This window comes from Onychostoma macrolepis, chromosome 20, assembly GCF_012432095.1.
Source record: "Onychostoma macrolepis isolate SWU-2019 chromosome 20, ASM1243209v1, whole genome shotgun sequence".
Taxonomy (NCBI): Eukaryota; Metazoa; Chordata; class Actinopteri; order Cypriniformes; family Cyprinidae; genus Onychostoma; species Onychostoma macrolepis.
This window is the reverse complement of record NC_081174.1, coordinates 15,966,138-15,991,563: the sequence shown is the minus strand read 5'-3', so window position 1 is coordinate 15,991,563 and position 25,426 is coordinate 15,966,138. Positions and strand designations below refer to the sequence as shown.

General features: G+C 35.2%; 1 protein-coding gene across 3 annotated transcripts in view; it reads left to right on the top strand.

Annotated features, from left to right (window-relative positions):
• The window catches only part of epha7 (eph receptor A7), an 83,259-nt gene extending 76,858 nt beyond the window's left edge, over nt 1–6,401 (top strand). For 2 of the 3 annotated variants that reach the window (XM_058755676.1, XM_058755674.1), the window contains exons 15-17: nt 1,180–1,373; nt 2,597–2,752; nt 3,028–6,401. In XM_058755676.1, the coding sequence (XP_058611659.1) occupies nt 1,180–1,373; nt 2,597–2,752; nt 3,028–3,142 (465 nt within the window). In that variant the 3' untranslated portion in view covers nt 3,143–6,401. The remainder of the gene's footprint in view (nt 1–1,179; nt 1,374–2,596; nt 2,753–3,027) is intronic. The other variant, XM_058755675.1, reaches the window with a different exon arrangement.
• Nucleotides 6,402–25,426: the final 19,025 nt, after the last annotated feature.

Genomic DNA, 25,426 nt, shown 5'->3' with positions numbered 1-25,426 from the left:
TACTATTCCTCGGGAGTAGACGAGGGGAAAAAATCATAGATCTGGACAAGCCTTTTCTCTGTTTAGTTTAGTCAACTCCGATTCAGCTGCTAGTTGTGAGTCCACATTTCTGAAAGTCTCTTTTGCTCATCACAGCTGCATTTATTTGATTAGAAATACAGTAAAAACAGTAATATTGTGAAATATTACGATTTAAATGTATTCCTGTGATGGCAAAGCTGAATTTTTACCAGCCATTACTCCAGTCTTCAGTGTCATGATGTTTCAGCATTATAATATGCTGATTTGGTGCTCAAGTAACATTTATTATTATTATTATTATTATTATTTATTTATTTATTTACAATTTTTATTATCAATGTTGAAAACAATAGTGCTGCTTAATATTTTGTGGAAACCATGATACATTTTTTTTTTCATTCATTTTTTTCCCAGGATTATTTCAGCATAAAGGTCAAAGAACAGCATTTACTGTCACTTTTGATCAATTAAATGCATCCATACTGAAAAAAAGAAATATTCTTTAAAAAAACAAAAACAACCCTACTGACACCAAACTTTTGAACGGTACTGTATATTTAGTATTCACACATAACTTAGACGCAAACTGCTGAGTGAGTAGAAGAACAGGTGGTTTTATTGTTTTATGATTCCTTTACATTCATAAACCCCAACATGTGGAGCCAGTCAACTGCACAGACACCCAAGTGCCAATGTGTTCATCTTTGGTTTAAACCGTAACCCTGTTTGCTAGAGTTAATTAGATAGACTCATGATAGTATGACAGTCACCAGCAGCTGTTGAACAGACGGCTTTTAGTGCGCTTGCCTCATTCACATCCAGTTTTAGCGGTGCCCTTTTCTTGCGCTCACGTGCCCTCCAATAACCAATGCAAGAATAATCACATCTGGTTAGCCCACTTTTCCCTGTGTTGTAGTTTGTAATGCTGGAGGTGAACCACAACAGATTTATCCAGCAAAGCTGCTGTTTACAGATGCCTGATTAAAGGATGAGCAAATGGAGAGCCGGAGGTGCAGGCAGGCTTTGTGTACATTTCGTTCTGGATGCTAATGGCTAAGCTACTCGGTTTTTCCTTGTCTTCTTGTGTCTCTGTCTCTGAAGCTGTTGGTTTTCTTTCACACATTTTCAAATTTTCCATCTCTCACTCTGATCTTGCAGGTCATAAAGGCTATAGAGGAGGGATATCGTCTTCCCGCCCCCATGGACTGCCCTCCTGGCCTCCATCAGCTCATGTTGGACTGCTGGCAGAAAGACCGAGCAGACCGGCCCAAATTCGACCAGATCGTCGGCATCCTGGACAAAATGATCCGCAATCCTAATACCTTAAAAACGCCAATGGGAACGTGTACACGGTGAGGATTCAGTATTTTTTTTTACTGCCTGCCGTTATCCATCTCTGCTCAAGGAAAATGATGCTGTTCATGGACCAGCTTTGCTTTTACGACATATGGCATTTGCTTGTTATGTTTTATACTCCTGCACCTCCCTGCAATGTCTTTGAGCCCTTTTATAGGTTCGCGAGTAAATTTGCGAACAATTCCATCTGTCCGGCATTTGATTTATCCGCTAGGGTTTACTGATGAAAGATAAATCCCAGGGAATCAATAAAGTGAAACAGCCTCCATGCCTTCATGTTCGATAACAAGGACTTTAAATCAATTGTCATAATGAGTGTTTGAGACTTTAAAGCCTTGTGGGAACTCCAGTCCCCAGTGTAGTATTAGACAGAGGAAGCAAGTGTGTTTACAATCACAACTGAAACCGTGTCTCACATTGACGATATGACCTTTAAAACTTAGGGAAGAAGCCCTTGGTCCACCTATCCATCTTTTACAAGTAATGCAAAGCAACAGTTCACTAAATCACTGCAATGTGAATACAATAAACCATGTGTCCTTGTCTGTAATCCATGTGAGTTAGGGTTTGCGGATACCAGTGAGATTTCATTATTCTCCGTTCCAACACCGCTGCAAGAATATTATGCTATTGAACACCTCCTATTTATTTAAAATGCTTATTAAATTAACAAATTAAACTTGAACAATGGCATGCAGCCTTCAAATATTTCTCAATTAAGTAAACATTCCAGTTTTTCAGCTTCAAGTTGTTCAAGTAATTGATTTAGACAAAGAAACTAATTACAAGCAGTAAAACAAATAAAAACAAAGGATGCAGACCAAGTTTGTTTTTATTATTTAAAAGCAGTATCAGCTATTCTAAAAATTCAGAAATTAAAAAAGAAAATACCAAAGTAATCAAAACAGTTTACATTATTAGCATTGTCTATACTGCATGATTCTGAAATATAATACATTGGCCAAGCAGTAGGCCAGGAAATTTAAATTAGTTGGGCAGTTTAGACCTCTTTTTTACCAAACTGAGAATTGTTTTCATGTTACGGATGTTAGCCAATGGCAGTGGTAATCTAAATGTACAAAATAAGGGGAAAGAGCATGTTTAGTACATTTGGCATAAAAGGTCAACTGAGGACAGTATCATATGCAAGAAGTATTATACTTAGAAATAGTGGTGCTGTGCCTTCATAACACTCATATTTGTCTCTTCTTTTCCTCAGACCCATAAGCCCACTGCTTGACCAGAACACTCCAGATTTCACCTCTTTTCGATTGGTCAGTGAGTGGTTGGAAGCCATCAAGATGGAGAGATACATAGACAGCTTCACAGCTGCCGGCTACAGCTCGCTCGAATCTGTCGCTAGAATGACTATCGAGTAAGAGTGCCTTGCTATGATCTTTCCTGCACACAGTCACGCTCTATAGAAACGCATGATCTTTCTAGGAGTAATTTCAGCCCTCAGCTCTCATTCACAATACCATCCTGACATTGCGCTGCATTTTAATCAGATCTCTTTGACTCATACTCAGACTCATCGTGTTATAGTTAATATGGCCTTTTCTCAGTTTCCTTTTGCTTCGGTAATGAAATACCTCTTGGGCGCTTCATGCTCCATTGCTGTGATTTATGAACGTTGTGTTTCTGCTTTAGGGATGTAATGAGTTTGGGAATCTCCTTGGTGGGCCATCAGAAGAAGATCATGAGCAGTATACAGACTATGAGAGCCCAGATGCTGCATCTTCACGGGACAGGCGTTCAAGTGTGATGGGCATCCGCAGTCCTTCCCAGTCGGATGAACCAGAACTCTCCAGGACAGCACCGCAAAGTGTGTGACAGCAAAAAAATATGAAAAAACAAATCAACAACAAAGAAAAAAACTTTCCGCACCCTTGCGGTGAGATTAATCTTCCAGAACTGGCAGAACAGAATCATTCCTTTGTTATTGGCGAAGGATTTTGGCGAAGGTGCTGGAAACCAAGAGACGGAGAGAAAAGGCAAACAGGCAAGAGAGAGAGAATCCTAAAGGGACAGTGACCTCTGGATGCTCTAAAGAACTCGTCACGTCATTGAGATGGAGCATTCGAGAGGAATTTTTATGCTTTGTACGGACTGTCATTATCGTCAAAAAAGGTTGATTTGCTCATAGTTGCTATAGATTTCACTGATTTCTTTTTTTTTTTTAATCAAGGGTGAATATAAAAACACGCAAATCCAGTTCATAAGGAGTGAATTTGCAGCGATTTCATTTGCTTTGGTTTGTAATATCCACATTAAGACAATGTGGGACGTTACTCTTCTACTCGATCGATTTGTGTTAGCTTGTTTTCTCGGATTGTGTTACGGAACTGACAACAGGGTAAAACGTCTCATCTGGATGGAAAGAGACAGAACCAGAGGCTGAAAGTCGACAGAGGAGGTTTGTCTTCTCCAGCCAGCACTATTTACATGAAGCTCTCTCCAGACTGAAGCATTGGCAGAGAGTCGGGCCGAGCCGGGCTTTTATATCAAGCAGAAATATCCCACCGCTTGGTTACGTGAAGCTCCTGAGAGTGGCTGGTTGTGTTTAAGAACCGCCCGAGTAGACGGTTAAGCATATTTTATGATCCTACATGACAATTCAGATGTGAATTAGTACAAAGAGAATTGCTAACCACTTCAGGTGGAGTTTTTTTAATGTAAGAACAACTATTACAGTGGCAATATTCTTTATAAGTTTATATTTACCACATGAATGGATTGATCAGTGCTGTTGTTGAATGTGTCCTTTTTAATATTGATATTATTTACCATGAATACATGTTTCCATAAAGATACACAAAAATGAAAAAAAAAAAAATAAAGTTAGGCTACTTTAATTTAATTGTTTCAGCAACAGTATCATTTTGGTTTAGAATCAGTTGGTTTCCTAGCAGGTGACTGACTTTAAAATCATACAATGTTGTGGTGTAAAGGAGTAATACTGCCTTAAAACAAGACAACTATTGCTCTTATTTTTAGGTACTTAGATACTTTGTGAGATCACAGCTGAGTTGGGGAGAGACTGACTAATATGAGCAATAATTTGAGGTGCTGTATAGACTTTTACTCACGTACTGCTTGGAAATCAGCAGCAGTGCTGTGAAATTTGATCAAAGAGAGTTGGTGAATTTATATACGAGGATCTCTTTCAGTGTGTTTCTTCCGCCCTTTTGTTGTGCTGAGCTCAAAGATGAGGTTTACGCTCAAGTTTTAGTGCCATAACAGCCTTCCACGCTCAACTGAATGTTTTGTTGACAAATAAATGTTACGCATTTTAGTGTTAAATACTTTTAAGGAGTACTGTAGACCTTTTATTAGCTGGGCTGCCACAAAACTCTACCGTTTTATTCAGCTTTGAGCTGAAGTAGTTTTGTTTTATTTACTATGAAACCTTAATTTGACACATTTTAAACACACACAACATGTTTTTCATTATTTTGGGGAGCCAATGCCATTTTAACCACAACAGCCGTGCCAACCTGTGGCATTTTTCTTGATTAGAAAGAGAGCGAAGGCGGAGCCGCTGGAGCGCCGCATGACTGGAGGATTTAGCCAAACGGTTGGCGCTTCAAAAAAGCCATCGTTTACCACGCCGTCTCCATTGTGAACCCAGCTGGTTTGTCTCATGCGGATCATATCGTAGCCTGGTTAGAGGCCCATCTCCGATCCGCTATCCTTCCATCTCGCTAACCTCAGCATTGAGCCCACGCCAGGCCTTTGAATTGAATGCAAGCGGAAAGGCTCTCGGTCAGCACAAACCTCCCGAGCTTCGGCAGTAGCTGCAGTTACTCAGATCAGCCTCCCTGCACGCTCTGATCTCACACTCCGGCCTCCCAGGGGCCCCTCGCAGGCCCTTACCCTCTCTGCTCGGATCCGGGGCCCTTGTAGAGACAGCAATTTGAGCCAATTTGAGATTAACGCCTGGATTCAATCAATCCCACATTGAGGCCACCCTACGGGTCAATGACAAATCTGTCAATTTTTTCTCCTTTTCTGCTTTGTGCCATTTTTAACTTTTCTGGTTTGATGGTAGCAGAGTTTTCAGTCAAGACGGTTTGTGCTGTGGATTGATTGAGTTCACGGTGCAGCAGGGTATTAAAGACTTCTCGAAAGACGCTAGAGAGCCCACCTAGACAAAAAGTGAAGTGGAATATTCCAAAGAAGTTCAGCACTGTTGATTGTGTCAGAGTAATCACAAACCAGAGGACAATTTGTACATGTTCTAGCTGTAAAACTTGTATATTTTATTTATAATTGTGTTTTTTTTTCTTTGTTTTTCACTTAAGTACTCTGTAGTGAGCTCATTGAAAATGCACTATATTTTTCTATCTCACATGCAGCTGATTCTCGTCACCCTCACTCTTTCAGTTGTACATAATTTCTCATTTAGGACCAAAGAGAGCTAATAGGTTTCCATTTTAGAAGAGTATTTTTAATTTCTTTTTCTCTTTTAGGTTGGAAAAATGTACAGTACAAATGAATTGTCGATTTATTATTTATTTTTCTGTGACAAGAGTATGGAGAGTATTCATTGGTCAAAAAAAAAGTATTTTCCCCAGTTGAGAAACTGTATGGTCATTTACCTAGACGATTTCTTGTTACATAGACCATTTTTTCTTTTGCTTTGTAACCTTTGTAATAGACTGTACATATATTTTTGGAAATATAATGCAATCTCTATAGTGGTGTCTGTGCCTTCGATTTCTGTTTCTCTATGTTTAACAGGGTTGCGCGCCATTCGGAACTGAATTTAAATCAATTCAATCTTACACATTATTATTAACACATTTAATTAACATACTTCAGATGACAACATGTCATGAAATGACACATAAATGTTGTTAATCCTTTTTTTTTACACTATTTGAGCACGCATCTCAGGACACTGGCTGTTTGCGAACTAGAGCTTCTAACGGATGCAATGACTTTACCGATTGGTGATTGGCTCTTTTATTTAGAAAGCGGGACTTATTCTGCCATAGCATGCATCCCACATTCTCCCATTTTCAGTAATATGAGTGAACTTTCTTGATATATGCAATCTTGTATTAAGGTAGAAAGCTGGATACCTAATTGCAATTTGAATTTGAAGGTGACGTAGTAGAATTTAAATTTCAATAAAAATGTAATAATGATCAATTTGACTGTGGAAATACCCACAAAAGATTTTTTAAAGCTATTTTTGTGTCAAATGAGAAAGTATCAAGTAGGCCTAGACATTACAAATTGTAGCTTTGATTCAACAAACAAATTATTACACACTACAACAGCCTAACATAAACTATGGAACATAAAATAAGATAATTTGAGAAACATCTCAGTATTGTTTGTTCACACAATGAAAGTCATCGGTAACCAAAACAGCTTTGTTACCAACAGACTTCAAAATACCTAAAGTAAAGTTCCACGAAAGAAAGGTTTGAAACAACATGAAGGTGAGTAAATGATGACAGAATTGTATTTTTTTGTGGTGAACTATACCTTTAATGATTTAATTATTGTTATTGTTATTGCTGTTGTTGTTGTTGTTATTCTTATTATTATAAATTAAATGATTCTATAAATAAGAAACTAAATCTGCCAGCAGGTGGCGGTAAATGTCATTCATTCGATTCGTTCAAACGGCTGATTCATTCAGGAATTAAGTAAATGGGACTTTGAATCATCGATTCACACGATTCGTTCATTTAGAAACTAAACACCGCTGTGCTGCTCGGAGACAGACAATTCTGCCTGGCTTTAAAGGTTATATGTTCTCTGCAAAACTGAGCAAAAACAGACAATATTGGCTTTAAAATACAACAAAATATCAACTTCTTATTTACTGAACTGTTGTATAAAATTACATTTAAACTCGTGATATTCGGAACAATCAGCACTTGTGTGATATTGCTCTCGCCGCTCCTGTGATATGATGATATAAATATGAGACAAAAACACAGGGGCATTTTTTTGCACAAATATCTTGAATTTTAGGGCATAACTGCATTTATGGAGTTGTTGCCCTGCATCATATTTCTCAACAGTCAACTGTATGAAATGTAAGATGATGTACGAGTCTGGGGGCGGGGCCAGTGCATTAACTGCATTCAAATATTGTAATCGCGTTATTTTTATTTTTTTTTATAACTAATTCATTAATGCATTAAACTGACAGCCCTAAAATCTACACATGAATGTGAGACACTTCTTCAATTCAGAATTTTGCACATCACACATTTTTGGTGATTTGAATGCGGTATTGTAACTCAAGTATTTTCCAACTGGCTTTTTGTGTGATTCAGCAAACACACAGGGAACAAGAGCTTATGTGACCCTTGAGAATTGTTTGGTCCCCTACTAAAGCGCTTTGACTTGAATATTAACATTATGTATTGACAAGACAGAGAGCAAAAGGAAGAGAGGGTAGGAGATTTGTTTGATGACCCAGCTCATGACAAGATCCTGGAAAGTGTCATTAAAAAGACATTACCCAAAGCCTCCAACATGGGAAAATTAAGCCACGGCCCCTTTGGGAGTTAAACAAAGAGGCCCTAATGGATTTATGAAGATTATATCTCTGCAGATTCTCTGATATTTATTTTATAAACTCGAGGGGAATCTTAACCTCATCGTGTCTCAATAGCTGTATACAAAAGACCCTGGACGAGCGAGGCCATTTCTCTGATGCCAGAACATCTCAAATCCCTGCTAATCTCACTTCCGTCAACAATTACCAGGCTGTTGTGCTCTTTTGATGGAAACACAACAGTACGAGTCATACCATGACATTTACTGTTTAGTGTTCGCTCAGTTGAGATTGTAATTCCAAAGAACAAAATAAAAGGGATCAAGATCCTGTAAACGACAAGCTTCTCGCAAGTAAGAAGAATTGAATGAAGGATTGCGACCTGCTGGTTTAGATGACTAATGTACACATTGCTCTATTTATTAGGCTATTCGAGGAACTCTGTGAGGGTCAATATCAAGTAAAATGTAAACTGCATGTAATGAAAAACTAGATTTGCTGAAACTCATTAGAATATTTTTGATAGCAAGTTGACTGAGAGCCAAATCAAGATGTTGCACAGCTGTTGTTTTAAGCCAGACATTGTTTGTGTGTTCGGTCCAATTTCACATTCTCCAAAGTGCATTACAGACTCAAGTTTCCTTGTCCTTTACACTAATAGACTCTGAGTTTCACCCAGAGTTTCAAACAACAGCCTTAGCAGGATTAAATTGATCAAAAGTGACAGTTTAAAAAATAACTAAATAAATGATGGTAATGTTACAGAATCATGCAAATGCTGTTAAATAATAATAATATTCATGGAAAAAAAATTAAATTACCATTCAAATCTATTAATAAACAGAAATTAATCAGCATTGATAATAATAAGAAATCAGCATATTAGAATTATTTTTGGAGGATTGTGTGACACTGAAGACTAGAGTAATGGCTGCTTTTCCGTCACAGAAATAAATTACATTTTAAAATAGTTTTTTTTAGTTATGTAATATTTCAAAATACAGTTGCAGTTTTACTGTAGCCTATTTTTGACCAAATAAATGCAGCCTCAGTGAGCATTAAAGACTTCTTTCATTTTTTACAATTTCTATTTTTAAATTATTTAAAATAACAAAATCTAATTATATGTTTTTTTAAATATAAAACAATATAAATATAACAAATTATAAATAACTAAATACATGAATTAACAGAAAAATTGAAAACAATACCTTTTAAAGCACAAGCTATAAGTCTGTTTTAGTCCCTTTTGCTCCTGCCATCATGATGATAGAAAGATTTGCCAGGTGTCATTCCCAATCTTCACTAATTGATGCACTTTTTGCAGGGATTGAGCACTGATCCGTGCCATATTCCCTCACACATCAAACACCTCACACAGATCTTCCACAGATTGTCAATTAAGAGCATGGCCTGTGAGTGTCTGTCTATCTGATATCTGAGTGTCCTGGCATCTATATAGAGGTGAGAAAGTGAGGCCAAACATTAGACACTGCTTACTGTGCTGTAGCGCAGACATGGAGGTATGTGTGTGTTTGACATTAATGAACGAGGGAGCTGTCGTATAGCGTTCATTCTGTCAGGTGTACAAGCACTACACGACTTGAACGCATTCAGATGTCAGCTTTCACTAATGAAAACAGCTCAGCGTGAAACCTGCTCAAAGTTTCCCAAGAGATTCAATCCAACTCGCTCTACAACACAACACAACACTAAGACACTGAAAGTTAGAATATGCTGTACTAAACACAGCTGCTTAGCAGTCATTCACTTTCATTAAAGGAATATTATGGGTTCAGTACAACTCAATCATTATATATATAATGTATATAATGTCAAACAGCACTGAAATTCTTTTTCCAATTGTCCCTCCTTTCTCTCTCTGTCTCTGTCTCTCTCTTTTTTTTTTTTTGTTAAGCAAAAATCTGGATTAGAGTGAGGCACTTACAATGGAAGTGAATGGGGCCAATATTTTAGTATGAAAATACTACAGTTTCAACAGTATGACCAATAGTATAATAGTATAATACTATATATATATATATATATATATGTATAAAACCAATAACTAATATAACTACTTTTGAACTATACTATAGTATTATACTATTGGCCATACTGTTGAAACTGAAGTATTTTCATGTTAAAATACTGGCACAAAAAAAAAAAAAAACATATATACATGTTATATATATGTTTTGTTGTTGTTGTTGTTGTTGTTTGGTGCTAATTAACATTATAATGCCTCAAGCAAGCTTAGCTGGTACTGAAGCCAGAATATTATTTTACATTAATGTATATTAAATGTATATATAATGTATAGTAAAACTTAAAAATTTTAGACATTAAAATAATAATAATAAACAAAAACAAAAAAATTGTATAACTAAATCACTTAAAATGAATATAACAGAAATTAATAGAAGAGAATATTAACAAAACCTAAAATAATATATGAATGATACTGATATAAAACTGGTATAGCCATAAGACATAAACAGTATATACATGTTAACATGATTTGTGACCCTGGACCACAAAACCAGTCTTAAGTGTCAATTTTTCAAAATTGAGATTTATACATCATCTGAACGCTGAATAAATAGGGATAGGACAATATTTGGCCGAGATACAACTATTTGAAAATCTGCAAAAAATCTAAATGCTGAGAAAATTGCCTTTAAAGTTGTCCAAATAGTCCTTAGCAATGCAAATTACTAATCAAAGTGAAGTTTTGATATATTTACGGTAGGAAATTTACAACATATCTTCATGGAACATGATCTTTACTTAATATCCTAATGATTTTTGGCATAAAAGAAAAATCTATCATTTTGACCCATACAATGTATTTTTGGCTATTGCTACAAATATACCCCAGCGACTTAAGACTGGTTTTGTGGTCCAGGGTCACATTTTAGTATGAAAAAATGACTTGGTAACTTTGTATGTGTAAAGTTATATCTAATTTTACAACTTTGTTTCCAATACAATGCCGTAAACGGTAAAATGCCTCTGAATCATTTAAACAACTTCACATCTCAGATAACACAATAACTAATGTATTTGTAAAATAAAATTATACACTTATATTTCTGCTTTCAAAATCCTTCAAAAATTAGCCTCACCTTAGTTTATTTTAAAGAAAACAAAGCATGAGTTGATTTAATTTGATTTATTTGTGCTAATCAACATTATAATGCCTTCAAGCAAGCTTAGCTGGTACTGAAGCCAGAATATTCTTTTACATTAATGGTTCTGTCAGCACATGCAGCTACATGAACACAGTCTGATGTATGTGTGTATCTATTGCGCATGTGTCAGTGTTTTGTCCGTTCTTCCTTTATTATTTTTTCCCTTTTTAATATACTCATTCCTTGCTGGTTATACAATACCCATGGGAACGTGATGTAGCGTATAATTGGAAAGGTGCAGAAAAGTTTCTGGGTAGTAATTACCATCCCCTGCACTGTGATGCAATAATGATAGCCGAGCGCTTTCTTTGCCAGGGGATCCAGCGTGCCTGTTATAATAACATTAATAATCAGCCATTCATATCCACATGCTGAAAAGAAGACATCTTTCCCCCCTCGGTCACACGCTGACCGATGGCACTCGGCTCAAGATCGCCGGCATCTCCATTTCCGATGCAAATACACTGTGGAATTCAAAGTCAATATTATGGCTTTTTCTCTTTTATATATCAGGTTTAGTGGTGAATGGAGAGTGATAGCGTGACTGGACTCTGGGATATTGTATTGTTTATTAAAAGCCTTTTAGATGCTCTTATCGTATCCCTGCTACACCTAAAGGCAATTTCAGTCCGAGCGCTTTGACTGCTGCACATTTCCTTTTTTTTACAGCCGGGCTCATAGCACCTTACGGCATTAAGTATTTAAAGGAGCCAGTAAAATATGTGTCCCCTCTCTGCCATCCTCTCCCATCTCCTGAGCAGATGATCAATTTCACAGGCTGGCTGATGCCTTCTCTGATGGATCTGGCAGATACGATGGTTTCCTCAAAGGCACGCGGGAGCAGGGTGAGTAATAGGGGTGCCGCCATTAGCTGGCCCGTGGCACGGACAGCTCATATTTGGAAGGACAGAGATTTCATTTATGATGGTGAAATGACTGCAGGTGTGGATGGAGCTCGAAATGACGGCCGCGACCACTCCGCTTACGGCATCTGAGGCCTGAAGAGATTTCAAAGGTCAGCGAGATAAATGGATTAGCATTGTATTTCCAGAACCGAGCAATAAAACAGACCCTTATGAATTTTAGACTGGTTTTAATTTGAAAATATTGCATTATTTTCATCCTCTGCTTTATATTGGGTGATGTTGTTATTCTGTGACCGAAAACTAGAGTGAATGAGACTGGAGAGTCAGGTTAACCAATTAAAAATGAGCTAGAGGGGTGAAAATCACATGGCCACCAACCTCTTGAGATGGCAGTAGAAGTTATAAGAAAACACACACACACACACACCTCACTCACTATATACAATCACATAAATAAGGTATAAGCCTTAAGCCTTAAGATTCACGCAATTTAATTGACAGTAAAATTCCTTCAAATTGAAGTGATTTTAATACGTAAAATACAGTTTGATGGAATTTTTACTATTAATTAAATTGCATAAATCTTTTTTTTTTTTTGTACAAAGGGTTATCTTTTGGGTACTGTCCCAATGACATCTTTTTTACTGTATATGCAATAGAAGTTGTAAGATTTATTTATTAATTTGTTTGTTTGTTGTTTGTTACAAAAATACAAAATAAAATAAAAATACAATTAAAAAAACATAAATTCAACATAAATTTTATTAAAGTTTTTTCAACTGTTTACACACAAAATCTTTACTTGTCACACAATTTCTGAAACCACACACCAAATCTGCAAAACCATACACTAAGTCTCGGGCTTTGACTCAGTTTTCAATTTCATAAAACACTTTTTGCAAAACACAACACACAATTCTCTATGTAACACACAAAAAAATCTAACTGGAATTAGTATTATGGCAAAGGTGTTTCAATTGTTTGCTTTTGAGATGCTTTTGAGATTTTTTGATGCAAGAGATGTGAGGCATTTTGCATTTTGTGTGTGCAATTCTTGGATTTGTGTGTAAAGGTCTGAAAAAAAGAGGCAAAGTTATGAAAATGTGTGTGAGCAGTTGAAAAAAAAAAACCTTGTAACTATTTTATATTTATTTTATATATATTTTATTATTTAATATTGTAATATTTAATAACAAATCATCATCATCATCATTATAAAATGAAATAGTTAATAAAATTATTTCATTTTATAATAATAATAAATGAATTAATTAGTAAAAATAAATGTTGTTATGATGATGAAGAAGAAGAAGAAGAAATAAAAAAGAATTTCCCTATTTATGTAAAAATAATTGAATAACATGAGAGTAGGTTAATATTTAATATTACCGTAATAATATTTAAGTATTTGTACTGAAACAAATTACTGTAAATTTGATCACAATACATTAATGCATAAAATGTGTTACGTTTTAGTTTAAATTGTTTAATTAAGTTTTTTTCCCCCTTCTTTTTTTAGGGATAAGGTTTCTAAACTGAAGAATGTAGATGTGTGAATATTAAATTTGAGACATAGCATAACATTTACAGACATTTAAAAGTTTACATAAAAAGTGTCTAAAATTAAAATGTCACATACTCTGCTACTTCATAGAGAGCATAGACAAAGTTACAGTGATAAATCGAAATATATAATTTGGATTAATATTTGAACATACAAACTGATGTGCAACAATTTCAAAATTAAGGTTTTGATTTGTTTGATTTATTTCTTTTTAGACAACACGGCAGTGATTGAAGTGAAAAGGGAGTCCGGCAGGCAGATCAGCACAGGTCGAGCGCTGGATGTGTGTGGGGTCAGCGATGGAGACTCAGCCTCAGACTTCACCACACAGTCATGCAAAGCACGAAATACTCAACAGATGGGAGAATAGCCCATTGTGGATAAGGCTCGGGAGAGAGATGTGTGACAGCATTGTGACACCATTATCAGTTCATCTCGCAAAAGATGTGGGATATTACTCATAATAATGGGCAGAACAGAGAATCCCAGAGGCTTTGATGGTCTGGGATACTAGATGAATAAAGAAGATCTGCCAGTCTGATCACAGAAGTGAACGATTCAAATAAATGACTGAAGAATGCAGTTGATACCTTGACTAAGGAAGACAGAAAGACAGACAATCAATCAATCAATCAATCAATAAAAATTCACATTTTAACTGTTAAGTTTTCATGTATTTAAGCTTTTAATGGTTGACATATAAAATTTTTGACCTCAACAGCTTGGCCAGTCACGTGTTACAATGCTAATTATGCATAAAGCATATTTTTGGAATCAGTTCTTTGATTCTGTATCTTATACTTTCTTCTTGAATTTCTCCAAGCTGCCATGTGAAGTTTAGCTATGGATGAAAGCCCAAACTGATGAGTTTCGTTCCTCTGAATAGCACTGAGAAAGACATCTGGTACACCGACGCTGAACTGTTTGACAATTTCGTATTGCTATTCCTATCCCTATGCAATTTGCCTTGTTTTACTCATCTCAGTAATTACACATTGCTCGAAAAACCACATGACAATCAGCCTGAATGAGTAACATGGAGGAAAGCAGACAGACAGACATAAGTTAGAAGTGCTGAATGTGTAATGATTTATCCGCACGGCGGCGGTAGCAGAGGTGCCAACAGATGTTTGGCTGATGCTCTGGTAGGATGGCAGGTTCGGAGAAAAACAGCTGATAACAACTCAACTGCAGCAAATAATCACAGCTGAACATTACAGTCACCCACTCACACGAGCAAGAGCCAGTCATTAAGATATGATGAGGGTGAAAGAAAGAAAGAAAACTTGTTTTAATTCAATGACTTGTATACACATCTTACGATTAATTTCTGTGTAATTTTTCATGAAGACAAAAAATGTCCAAAAAAAAGGCCTTTTTAAAAGAATGAAATTAAACTGTTTGGTATAATCGCTCATTATTATTTCTTATGGAAAAATCTATTTATTATTATTATGACTGATGATGATGATGATTGTCATTGTTATTATTATTTTACAAGTCTCTTAATATATTAGATCATTTGACCAATGCAACATTAGTTTAGGTTGTAAAATGTCATGTGGTGCAACTCCCCAAAAACATAGAAATAAAATAAAATAAAAAGTTAGTTTGTTCGTTATAATCTTTTATTATTTCTTAAAAGTACATTTATTAAGATGAAAAAGAAATAATCTCACAAAGATTATTATTATTATTATTATTAAAAAGATTGTTCCAATCTGATAAAGATTTTATTTTTCAATAATTAATTGTTTTATTATTATGATGTTTTTTCAATAATAATAATAATAATTATTATTTTTATTATTATGATCTTACCTTGCCATCTTACCCTTAAAAAAAAAGTATTTTATGCAGAAATTCATCTTAAGGTTCAAGTCATTGTATGGAAAAATTTCATTTGAACAGTTGAATTGAATCATAATTTCTTATTATTATTATTACTACAATACAAGTTTCTTAAAATATTACAAAATTTGACCAAGGCAACACTAGGTCAGGTTACAAAATGGCAAGTGATGCAACTCCTCAAAAACATTATTAATAATTCAATATAAAAATATTTTTTATCTTGAAAAACTTTTTTTTTATTATTAATAAAAGAAAACAAAACAAAAATCAAAGAAAAAGAAAAGAACAGGCGATTGGAGCTGTACAGCACCTGCTGAGCGGATCAGGTCGATACCCTGATGCCTCTGTAGGGGGTGGTGATACTGACGCCATTGATTGGGTCCCAGTGTGTTACTGATGTGTTTAAATGGGAACACAGCTGAACTTTAAGAAGGAAAGCGGAGTTCTGAGAGGCAACAACAGACATTCGGTATTGATTACTCCCAGGGGTACGAGGCAGTGTAATCCCACCACAGCACGAGGGAATTTGCCAGAAAATTCTCCTAAATTGAGCTATCTTCAAGATCAAGGAGGAACTATTATGGCTCTCGCTGCTGGCGTATCTTATTACGAATTTAGCCCTCATTGTTATCAATGATGTATGTTGCCATGATTAATAGATACACTATGCTTTGGCTAATTGATAAGCAGCAGCAGTAGATGCAAATGAATCATTTTTATGTTTTTTTATTGAAATCCAAATTAATGACTCTGTGAGTGTGCGCTATTTCTGCTGGCTATGTCATTTCTTGGGTTTGTTTTCCCAAGGAAGCTGCATGTTAACAGACTAAGCTATAATGCTTCTGGCTTGAAATGTTTCTATGGTTCCACAACAACATAAAAAGCTTGTATTTCTCTATAGTGCTTAGTTGACCTCCAGTGTATTGTCCTTGTTTGAAAAACTGCCTTGATGATATATGGTGTACATGTCTCCTCCTCACCTCATGTGGTGTGTTTATTGTAAACTGGGTTAGCTTACTGTCACCTTTACCTGTGGAACATTGTGCATGGTGATAAGGATCATGGGAAACCATGTCCCCCTTGACCAGAGCTCATGATGTTCTGGGTCTAGCATTAAAACCTGAGCAACACAGTTACAGCAAACCAGAGAATATACCATCAACTTGTACCTGTGGGAGAAAATAGATACATTCTCAAGCAATGCAGTTCACATTCCCAAACTCTTAAGGCCTCTTCACACCAAGGATGATTACTATAATGATAACATTAAAGTTGTTGGAATATTTTTTTTCAAGTGTTTGAACGATAAAAACCATTGACAGCCAGAATCCACCCAACTTTAAAGGCCTGAGCATTTAAAGGAGCAGACCTGCAGCACATGCTTATAATAAACAGAATGTTATCGTCTGTTGGTGTGGACACCCATAAAGTTATCATTTTATTTATCATTCTTGGTGTTAACAGACTTTTAGTATGTGGTTGGACTGTGACTTATGTGTAAAGGAATATTCTTGGTTTAGTGTAAGTTAAGGTTTGTAAAGACATGAGGGTGATCTATTCCTTTAAGTCATATCATGATTCCTTTCTTTCCCACCCTCTTGAAATGACAATTAAGACTTTTCTAATACCATTTAGGGTATTTCAGAATTTTTATGGCCTTAAATTTGATACTAAATCAAAAAGCTTTTTAAGGACCCGCAGAAACCCTGATAGCCCAGTAGTGGCAGGGCGGTGATACTGTACATTTTTGTAGCCCGACTGGAAGACACAATAGCCCTGGGACATCGGATTTTGCAAGCCCTGCACCCCTTTTCACCCTCTGCCAGAAATGCTCTGTTTTAGTTGCTGTCTCTTTAAAGGCATACTTTCCAAAAAGCCAAGTCTACTCTGGTTGGTCAGCTGGCCCAGTCTGTTGTGATTGGTCAACCGCTTAAAGCATGTGTTAGAAATGTAACACCAAATTTGTTTGGGCCGTTCCACAGTAAGTACAAACATGCGTACAAATTAACTACAAAATACATTTTATTATTAAGCAAAGTGTCCTGCACATTAATCTAACTGCAAATTTAAAATATATAATTAAAAAAATTATTAAAAACGACCTAAAACACTGAAAATGTAGCATTTGTACATGTCCCCAGTATCTATGCTACATTTTAACATTAAATATAATGTTTAAAATCCTTCAGAAATCATTTTTGTTTTGCATTTTTGTGTACCTCCGTATCCCATCTCTGATTTAAAATACATTTATTTCAAAATAAATGTATAATATTTTGGATAAAATACACATTTTGGTTGTGTCCCCAGGTTTTCAATCAGCCCTGTTACCCTAACACATTCCCCCCTTTAAAAAACTGGGAAAATTCCACAAGACACATTTTCAACGTAATATTGCAACATCTGGATCTTCTGAAGGCAATGAAATGACCGAAAGCATGTGGTCTCATTTATAAATATACTGTCCTGTTGCCTAAATTATTTCTTAGATGTTACTTGTTTATTTTAAAAATACAAATCTTTGGTGAATCACTATAATTTGCTGAGTATTCTCATAATTGTATCATGTACTCCATGTGGCTAGATTATATGTATTTGCTAATTTTATTCTAAAATTTCAATCCTGTTACTTTCAGTCCTGTTACTCATATACTCATATATCCTATACTTATATATAGTAACTGAGTAAAAGTAACAGGAGTGAGTAGTGTCATCAGATTTATTAATGTAACATCCATATGAATGTAGATACACTTGAAAATGTATCTTTTTCTCAACGTTTCAGCCTTCTATCCACACTGAGACAATGCTTTTGCCCAGAGAAAACCTATGGTTGTTCCTGTATTGCTGTTTTATATTACTTTCCTGCAAGTATGACAGAAAATGTATGATTTCTGTCCTGTGGCAATTATATATTAGACTTGTATATGGAATGGCGTTTGAGTGTGAGCTGCGCTATAAGACAACAATATCCACAGAAAAGCTGAAAAGATATAATTTAAGTTTATTGTTTTTAATATTAATTTTAATTTAATATTTATTATTTTTTTAGTTATTTATATCTTATCTTATAACCTGTCCTCTTCCCCTAAACATAACCCTAACAAAAACCTCTGAAGACCACTAGATTTAAATAGAAACATGATTTGGCCTTTTTTAGCAGTGAGGTCAGCTCACTAGTCAATGTTCAACACTTTCACTGTGTCAGTGAGGGCATTAATACCTCACATATGTATACTAACATAATGGATACTCCTTCCTGTTACCAGTTTCATTCCTGTTACTAAATAGTTTTTTCTTTAAAAAGATAAAGTTAAACCACTATTTTTTTTAAATTAAGTTTGGTCCATAATTTATCCTATTGTTTAATAAATTGCATCAAAGAAAATTTATAAGCTTGAGGCTTGAGTTGCCTTTAAAATAAAAAAAAATAAAAAAATAATAATAATTAATTAAATTGGGTTTGTGTACTTTAGAAAAATACACCTTGTGTAGATAAATAGTGATTTTTTTTAATGGTAAAAATAATGTTTTTTTTCACCATGAAACCAAAAATTTCTTTAAAATAAACACCTGCCTGAGGGGGAAATGAAGGAATTTGCTGATATAATTTTAAACATGCTTTTTAAAAGACATTAGAGTTTTGGTAAAAGGACTGAGAAAAACGCATCCATCATCCACTTAAAAATTGTGTAAAAAATTAAATAAAGTTACCTGAGATGGACCAATACAGATTTGGAATAGTTAAATATGTGTATTAACAGATTCAGTCTTTAAAAAAGATAGAAAATGAAATGAGTTTTGGAAGCAAATGGCACCAATTCGGTGGAATGACCCGTTTAACTACAGTGTCTGCATTGTAAGTCCTTTTTTTATTTTTTATTTTTTATTTGTGGCCCTTACAAAAAAACAAAACAAACAAACAAACAAACAAAAAAACAGCGAATATAGTGAAATCACTTACCCAACTGTTCTCTGAGGGCAGACCAAAACAGCCATAGACAGACATTATGTAAACGTAACATGGTGACATTGCTAAGTCACGCAAATAATGGCAGGACTACAATTGAGGCATTTTTTAGGCAAACGTTTTCTGTTGTAGAAAAGTACTTCCTTTGGGATGGACTTTGTGCTTTGTAATTTGCAGATTGTTTAAGAAGCCTTATTACTCACTAAAGGAAAGGTAAAATTCTTGTTAAAGAACTCAACTCTTACTAGTTTCATGTTGTTTTGGGTGCCATATTTATGTCTGTATAAGCCTATGGACCAACAACTATAAATATTCCCTCTTGAAACGCATCCTGTTTCTTTTTCCTCAGTGTGGCAAGCATCACCATCAGTTTACATAATTCATTACCATCTCCCATTTATGCAGATTTCATGATTAGTAAATTAACCTCTTGGCCTCCATTCAGAAGTAATTGTTCAGGAGAAATCTTGATTTTGGTTATGACTGTTCTGGTGAGTAATGCAGCTGTCAGCTGTGTTGTACATCTGTCGAGGCAGGGTAAGTGCGAGGAAGAATGTTCTGGAAAATGATACAAATGGTTTAGCGACGGCTCTTAACAGAGGAATGTTAGTTTGACATATCCACGGCACTTATAGCAGAGATTTATCAAGAACGCACACATCTATCAAAGAAGCCAGTGAGATCATTGAACAGTTGCGAACATCGCGCTTACTGTCACATTCATTATCCTCTGAAATAAACCAAGCACTTTTATCTCCACAAGACTATATATAATGACGCTGAAGTGCAGTGACTGGTGAAATAGTTTCCTATTCTCACTAAATAAAGAAAACAGCCTAAGCTTACCATCCATGGAAGAGAGAAGCATAATTTGATATTTTTTGCAGTCTCCATGGACACAAATACCGCAGAGTCGGATATTTCCTCGTCGCATTGTCCTGACAGGCTTCATGGCATGTGTCCCAGGCAAAATGAAACCCCTAAAATACATCTCTGAGATTTGCATATGATTACTTCCCTGTGCTTGCGGCCATATGTTCTGCGTGCGTTAATTAGTTTATGAGAGAGAGACAACGGGAGAGAATCACTACGAGGAAACCATTTGCTGTCCAGGAAGCCATCCTGAAATGAAGATGCAGGTGTGGGGTTTTATAAAAGGAACTGAGACCCTTTTTCAGACCCTATTCCTGGACTGGTCAGTTGTGCTGACAGGGCTGTCTGCTGCTGGTCATTTCTCTCATCCACTGTCACTGTAGGTGAGCTGAACCCTTGTGCTCAGTGTCTGATGCTTCCCTTACCCCCTGTAGTTGATTCTTTACTGTCCTCTTTTCGTTTTTCTGATCGGATCTCACCTATCCTTAAGAAATCTTGACCTGACTGCATTTAGTCCAGCCTTTTTCTTAAACTCTTCTTTTTTTCTTTTTTTTTTTTTCTTTCTCGTGCATTTTGGAATATTTGTATGGCAATGCCATAACCACTGTCAAATAATCCAGATAAATATACAGATATTGTATAGAGCAGGATGAAATATGAACATTATGAGACATTATCAAAATTTAAAAATTGTGAAAAGCTTGATAGTATTTATAAAATGTATATACATATATTCACTAGCATTTAAAAGTTTGTGGTCGGTGAGTGTTTATTATTTTATTTTATTTTATTTTATTTTATTTTATTTTATTATTTTATTTTATTTTATTTTATTTTATTTTATTTTATTTTATTTTATTTTATTTTATATTATTTTATATTTTATTTTATTTTTTTTTATTTTTTTTTATCTTTTCATTTTACTTTATTTAAGTCTCTTATGCTTACCAAGGCTACATTTAACCAAAAATAAAGTAAACATATTAATGAAATTTTACACAGTAACTTTTCTATTAATACAATATATATATATATATATATATATATATATATATATATATATATATATATATAACAATATATTATAATTATTCCTATACATAATATATGTACATTGTACACACACACACAAACACAGTCTGGTATATGTGGTTTACGGGACTCTCCATAGGTGTAATAGTTTTTATACTGGACAAACTGTATGTGCCATTGCCCTACACCAACCCTACACCTAAACCTACCCCTTACAGGAAACGTTGTGCATTTTTAGATTTTCAAAAGAGCACCATTTAGTATGTTTTTTAAGCCTTTTGGTTTACGGGGACATAGACAGTGTCATCATAAATCAACTTCACGTTGTAGTACCCATGTTATTATACAGATTTGTGTCCTAATAAACCATATATAACAGTTCACACACACACACACACACACATATAGGGTATATATATATATATATATATAGATATACAGTCACGGTCACAAATATCGGCACCCTTGGTAAATATGATCAAAGAAGGCTGTGAAAATTAATCTGCATTGTTAAGCTTTTTGATCTTTTATTTTTTAAATCACAAAAATCTCACCTTTCATTGGATAATAAGAATTTAAAATGGGGGGAAATATCATTATGAAATAAATGCTTTTCTCAAATACACGTTGGACACAATTATTGGCTCCCCTAGAAATTCTTATGAGTAAAATATCTCTGAAGTATATTCCCATTCATATTCACAATTTTGAGCACTCAAGGGTAATTATGAACTCTAGGGTAATTATGAACAATTATCCAGCCATGGCTTCCTGTTTCACAGAAATATAAATAGGAGGCAAAACAAAGCCCAAATTCCCTTAATCATCCATCACAATGAGAAAAACCAAAGAACATATTTCTAATGTACAGCAAAAGATAATTGAGCTTCGCAAATTAGTGAAGTGGCTTTAAGAAAAGAGCTACAGCAGTGAAAATTCCCATTTCCACCATCAGGGCAATAATTAAGAATTTCCAATCAACATAAAATGTTACGAAACTGCCTGGAAGAGGACGTGTGTCTATATCGTAACCCAAATGGTTGTGGGTTACAATATACTTTTAAAAAATCTTTTGTGACAAAAAAAAAAAAAAGACATATCAAGATAGTATCAGACGTATACTGAATAAAAGTTCTACCTTAAAACATAAAAATACAATAATAAAAGGTACGTTTCATTTGTAGAACATTACAGTAATTAACATCTGTTCATCTATATAAACCACAATTTTAACACCAGATGATCAAAGTCCTTATGCACAGTGAGAAGGAGAGTTTGAGTGGCTAAAGACTGTCCAAAGACCACAGTTGGAGAATTGCAGAAAATAGTTGAGTCTTGGGGTCAGAAAACCTTAAAAAAAAAAATGTCAAACAGCACCTACATCACCACATGTTGTTTGGGAGGGTTTCAAGAAAAATTCTCCTAGCTCATCTAAAAACAAACTCCAGCATATTCAGTTATCAGACACGACTGGAACTTGGAACAAATGGGACTGGCTTCTATGGTCAGATGAAACTAAAAAATTACCTTTTTAGCAGCAAACACTCAAGATGGGTTTGGTGAACACAGGGATAAAAAGTACCCCATGTGTACAATGAAATATACTGCTGTATTTTTAATGTTGTGGGCCTATATTTCTGCTGGAGGTCCTGGACATCTTGTTTAGACACATGGCATCATGGATTCTATCAAATACCAACAGATAAAAAAATCAATAAGTGACTGACTCTGTTAGAAATCTTATAATGAGCCATGTTTGGATCTTCCAACCGTACAATAATCCAAACACAAACCTCAAAAACAACACAAAAATGGGTCACTGAGCACAAAACTTCATTTTGGCCATTCCAGTCCTCTGACCTGAACCCTATAGAAAATGAGTGGTGAACTGAAGAGAAGAAGCACCGTCATGGAGCTGGTAATCTAAAGGGTCTGGAGTGATTCTGGATGAAGGAATGGTCTCTGATCTCTTGTCAGGTGTTCTCTAACCTCATCAGGCATTATAGGAGAAAATTTAGAGCTGTTAAACTGGCAAATGGAGGTTTCAAAATGCATTGAATATAAGGGTGCCGTTAATTGTGGCCAATGTGTATTACATTTATTTCATGATGATATTTCCCCCCATTTTAAATTCCTTTTATCCAATGAAAGCTTAGATTTTTGTGAATTTTTTAAATAAAAGATCAAAAGGATTAACAATGCAGATTAATTTTCACAGCCTTCTTTGATCATATTTACCAAGGGTGCCGATATTTTTGGCCATGACTGTATATATATATATATATATATATATATATATATATATATATATATATATACATACAGAGAGAGAGAGAGAGAGAGAGAGAGAGAGAGAGATAGATAGATAGATAGATAGATAGACAGACAGACAGATAGATAGATATTATATAGGAATAGTTATATATATATATATATATATATATATATTCCTGTGATGCATTTTCAGCAGCCATTACTCAAGTCTTCAGTGTCACAAAATTCTTCACTATTTTGTATTTATTTATTTTTGATTATTTAACTGAGATGCATTTTTTATGATTCTTGTAGCACACATTTGATACCACATTTGATGGAAGTTATTGCTTAATAAAATCATTAATTTGTACTTTTAAATGGTAGTGTATACGAGTGTGAAATGAGTGTAAAACATGAGTGATGAATGATGGCTGATGGGTGTAAAACAGGAAAATGCTTGCAATGTATAAAATAAGTATTGCAGGAAACTGGTGCATTGTGTTTTGGATTGAATTGATATTATTTGCCAATTGTTGCTTCATGGTAATGTATTTTAATGTGATGTTCATGAGTGCCTCCAGCCTCTTGCATGTAAACATCTGTACGTGCGTGTTCTCGCATCGCGAAATCAATGAGATGAGTGAGATAAAAAGATGTTTCAGCAGCCATCCTGCATGACATACAGTGCTTTAATTTGGCAGGATTGTGTTTATGCTGAGGGAACTCTCAGACAGGAGCTCAGGAATAGCAATCAGTATGCTGTGGGGCATCTCACAATGCAATCGGCTGATCTCTGAGCTATTTTTGTATGTTGCCGCATGTAAAGATGACTATCGTTCTGCGGGGAGACAGTCTTTGGTTTGGCATCTGTAGGTCACAGGAGATATTGACAGAAAATGTTTCCTCACACATAACCACAGCTAATTCCTCCATTTCAGAGGTCAATGCCGGAGGACGCCTCTGCCTCTGTGTTACCAAATAGTGATGTGTCAGTTGGAGATTGAAATGGGTTTTCTTTTGAATGGGCCAGTTTTCCTTTTAAAGGAATAGTACACCCTAAAATGAAAAACCTGTTGTGATTTACTCTCCCTCGTGCCATTCCAAACCCGCCCTGTATGAGATTTTCTTTCATGGAACACACAAGCTTTCAAGCTTCAAAAAGGACATAAAAGCATCAGAAAAAAAACTACCATAAAAATGGTCCATATGATGTTATTCACTAAAAATGTTCCAATCCAGTCAGCTGTTAACCACTTTGTAAATTTTGAAAATTAGATTGCAAATTTTGTTGTGAATTAATTACTCCTCTGCTTGAGGAGTAATAATAATAATAATAATAATAATAATAAACACTAAGTTTGTCCCACATTTAGCAAAAAAAAAAAAAAAAATCCCCCATATTTTCCTACATGATGGAACTCCATGAAAGTACTACTCAGTAGGTTTAAAAGATCAGCCATTAAGTGCTGTTTGATTGCAGCCACCGGGCAAAACACAGATCCATCTACCCTGCCAAGCAGCCACTCAGTGATGTGTAAAGAGAGAGCGGCTGTCATTTACAGTGCTGGAATTTCATTGGATGCACACAGTTTGTTCTGGATACTAATACTAATTGCATTTTAATGTGTCATTAAAATAAACCCATAAATCACCAAATAGCACAGTAATTGGGGTTTAGAGATTTACTGGCCTCAGTGGAGACGTAATCCTACTTTTCTGGACAGGAGTGCATGGAAGGGAGCAGGAGACTCCTGGCAAACATGAGAGAAACAGACATTGTTTTTCTTTTCCTTTTTTTCTCTCTTCCCACAATTACCACTCTCAGTGCCACTTCAGTTCAGAGGAATTCCTCAGAAAACTGAAGCCCGGGCACTGCAGAGAGAGGTCGAGGTGTCAGAATGCAAAGTGGATATA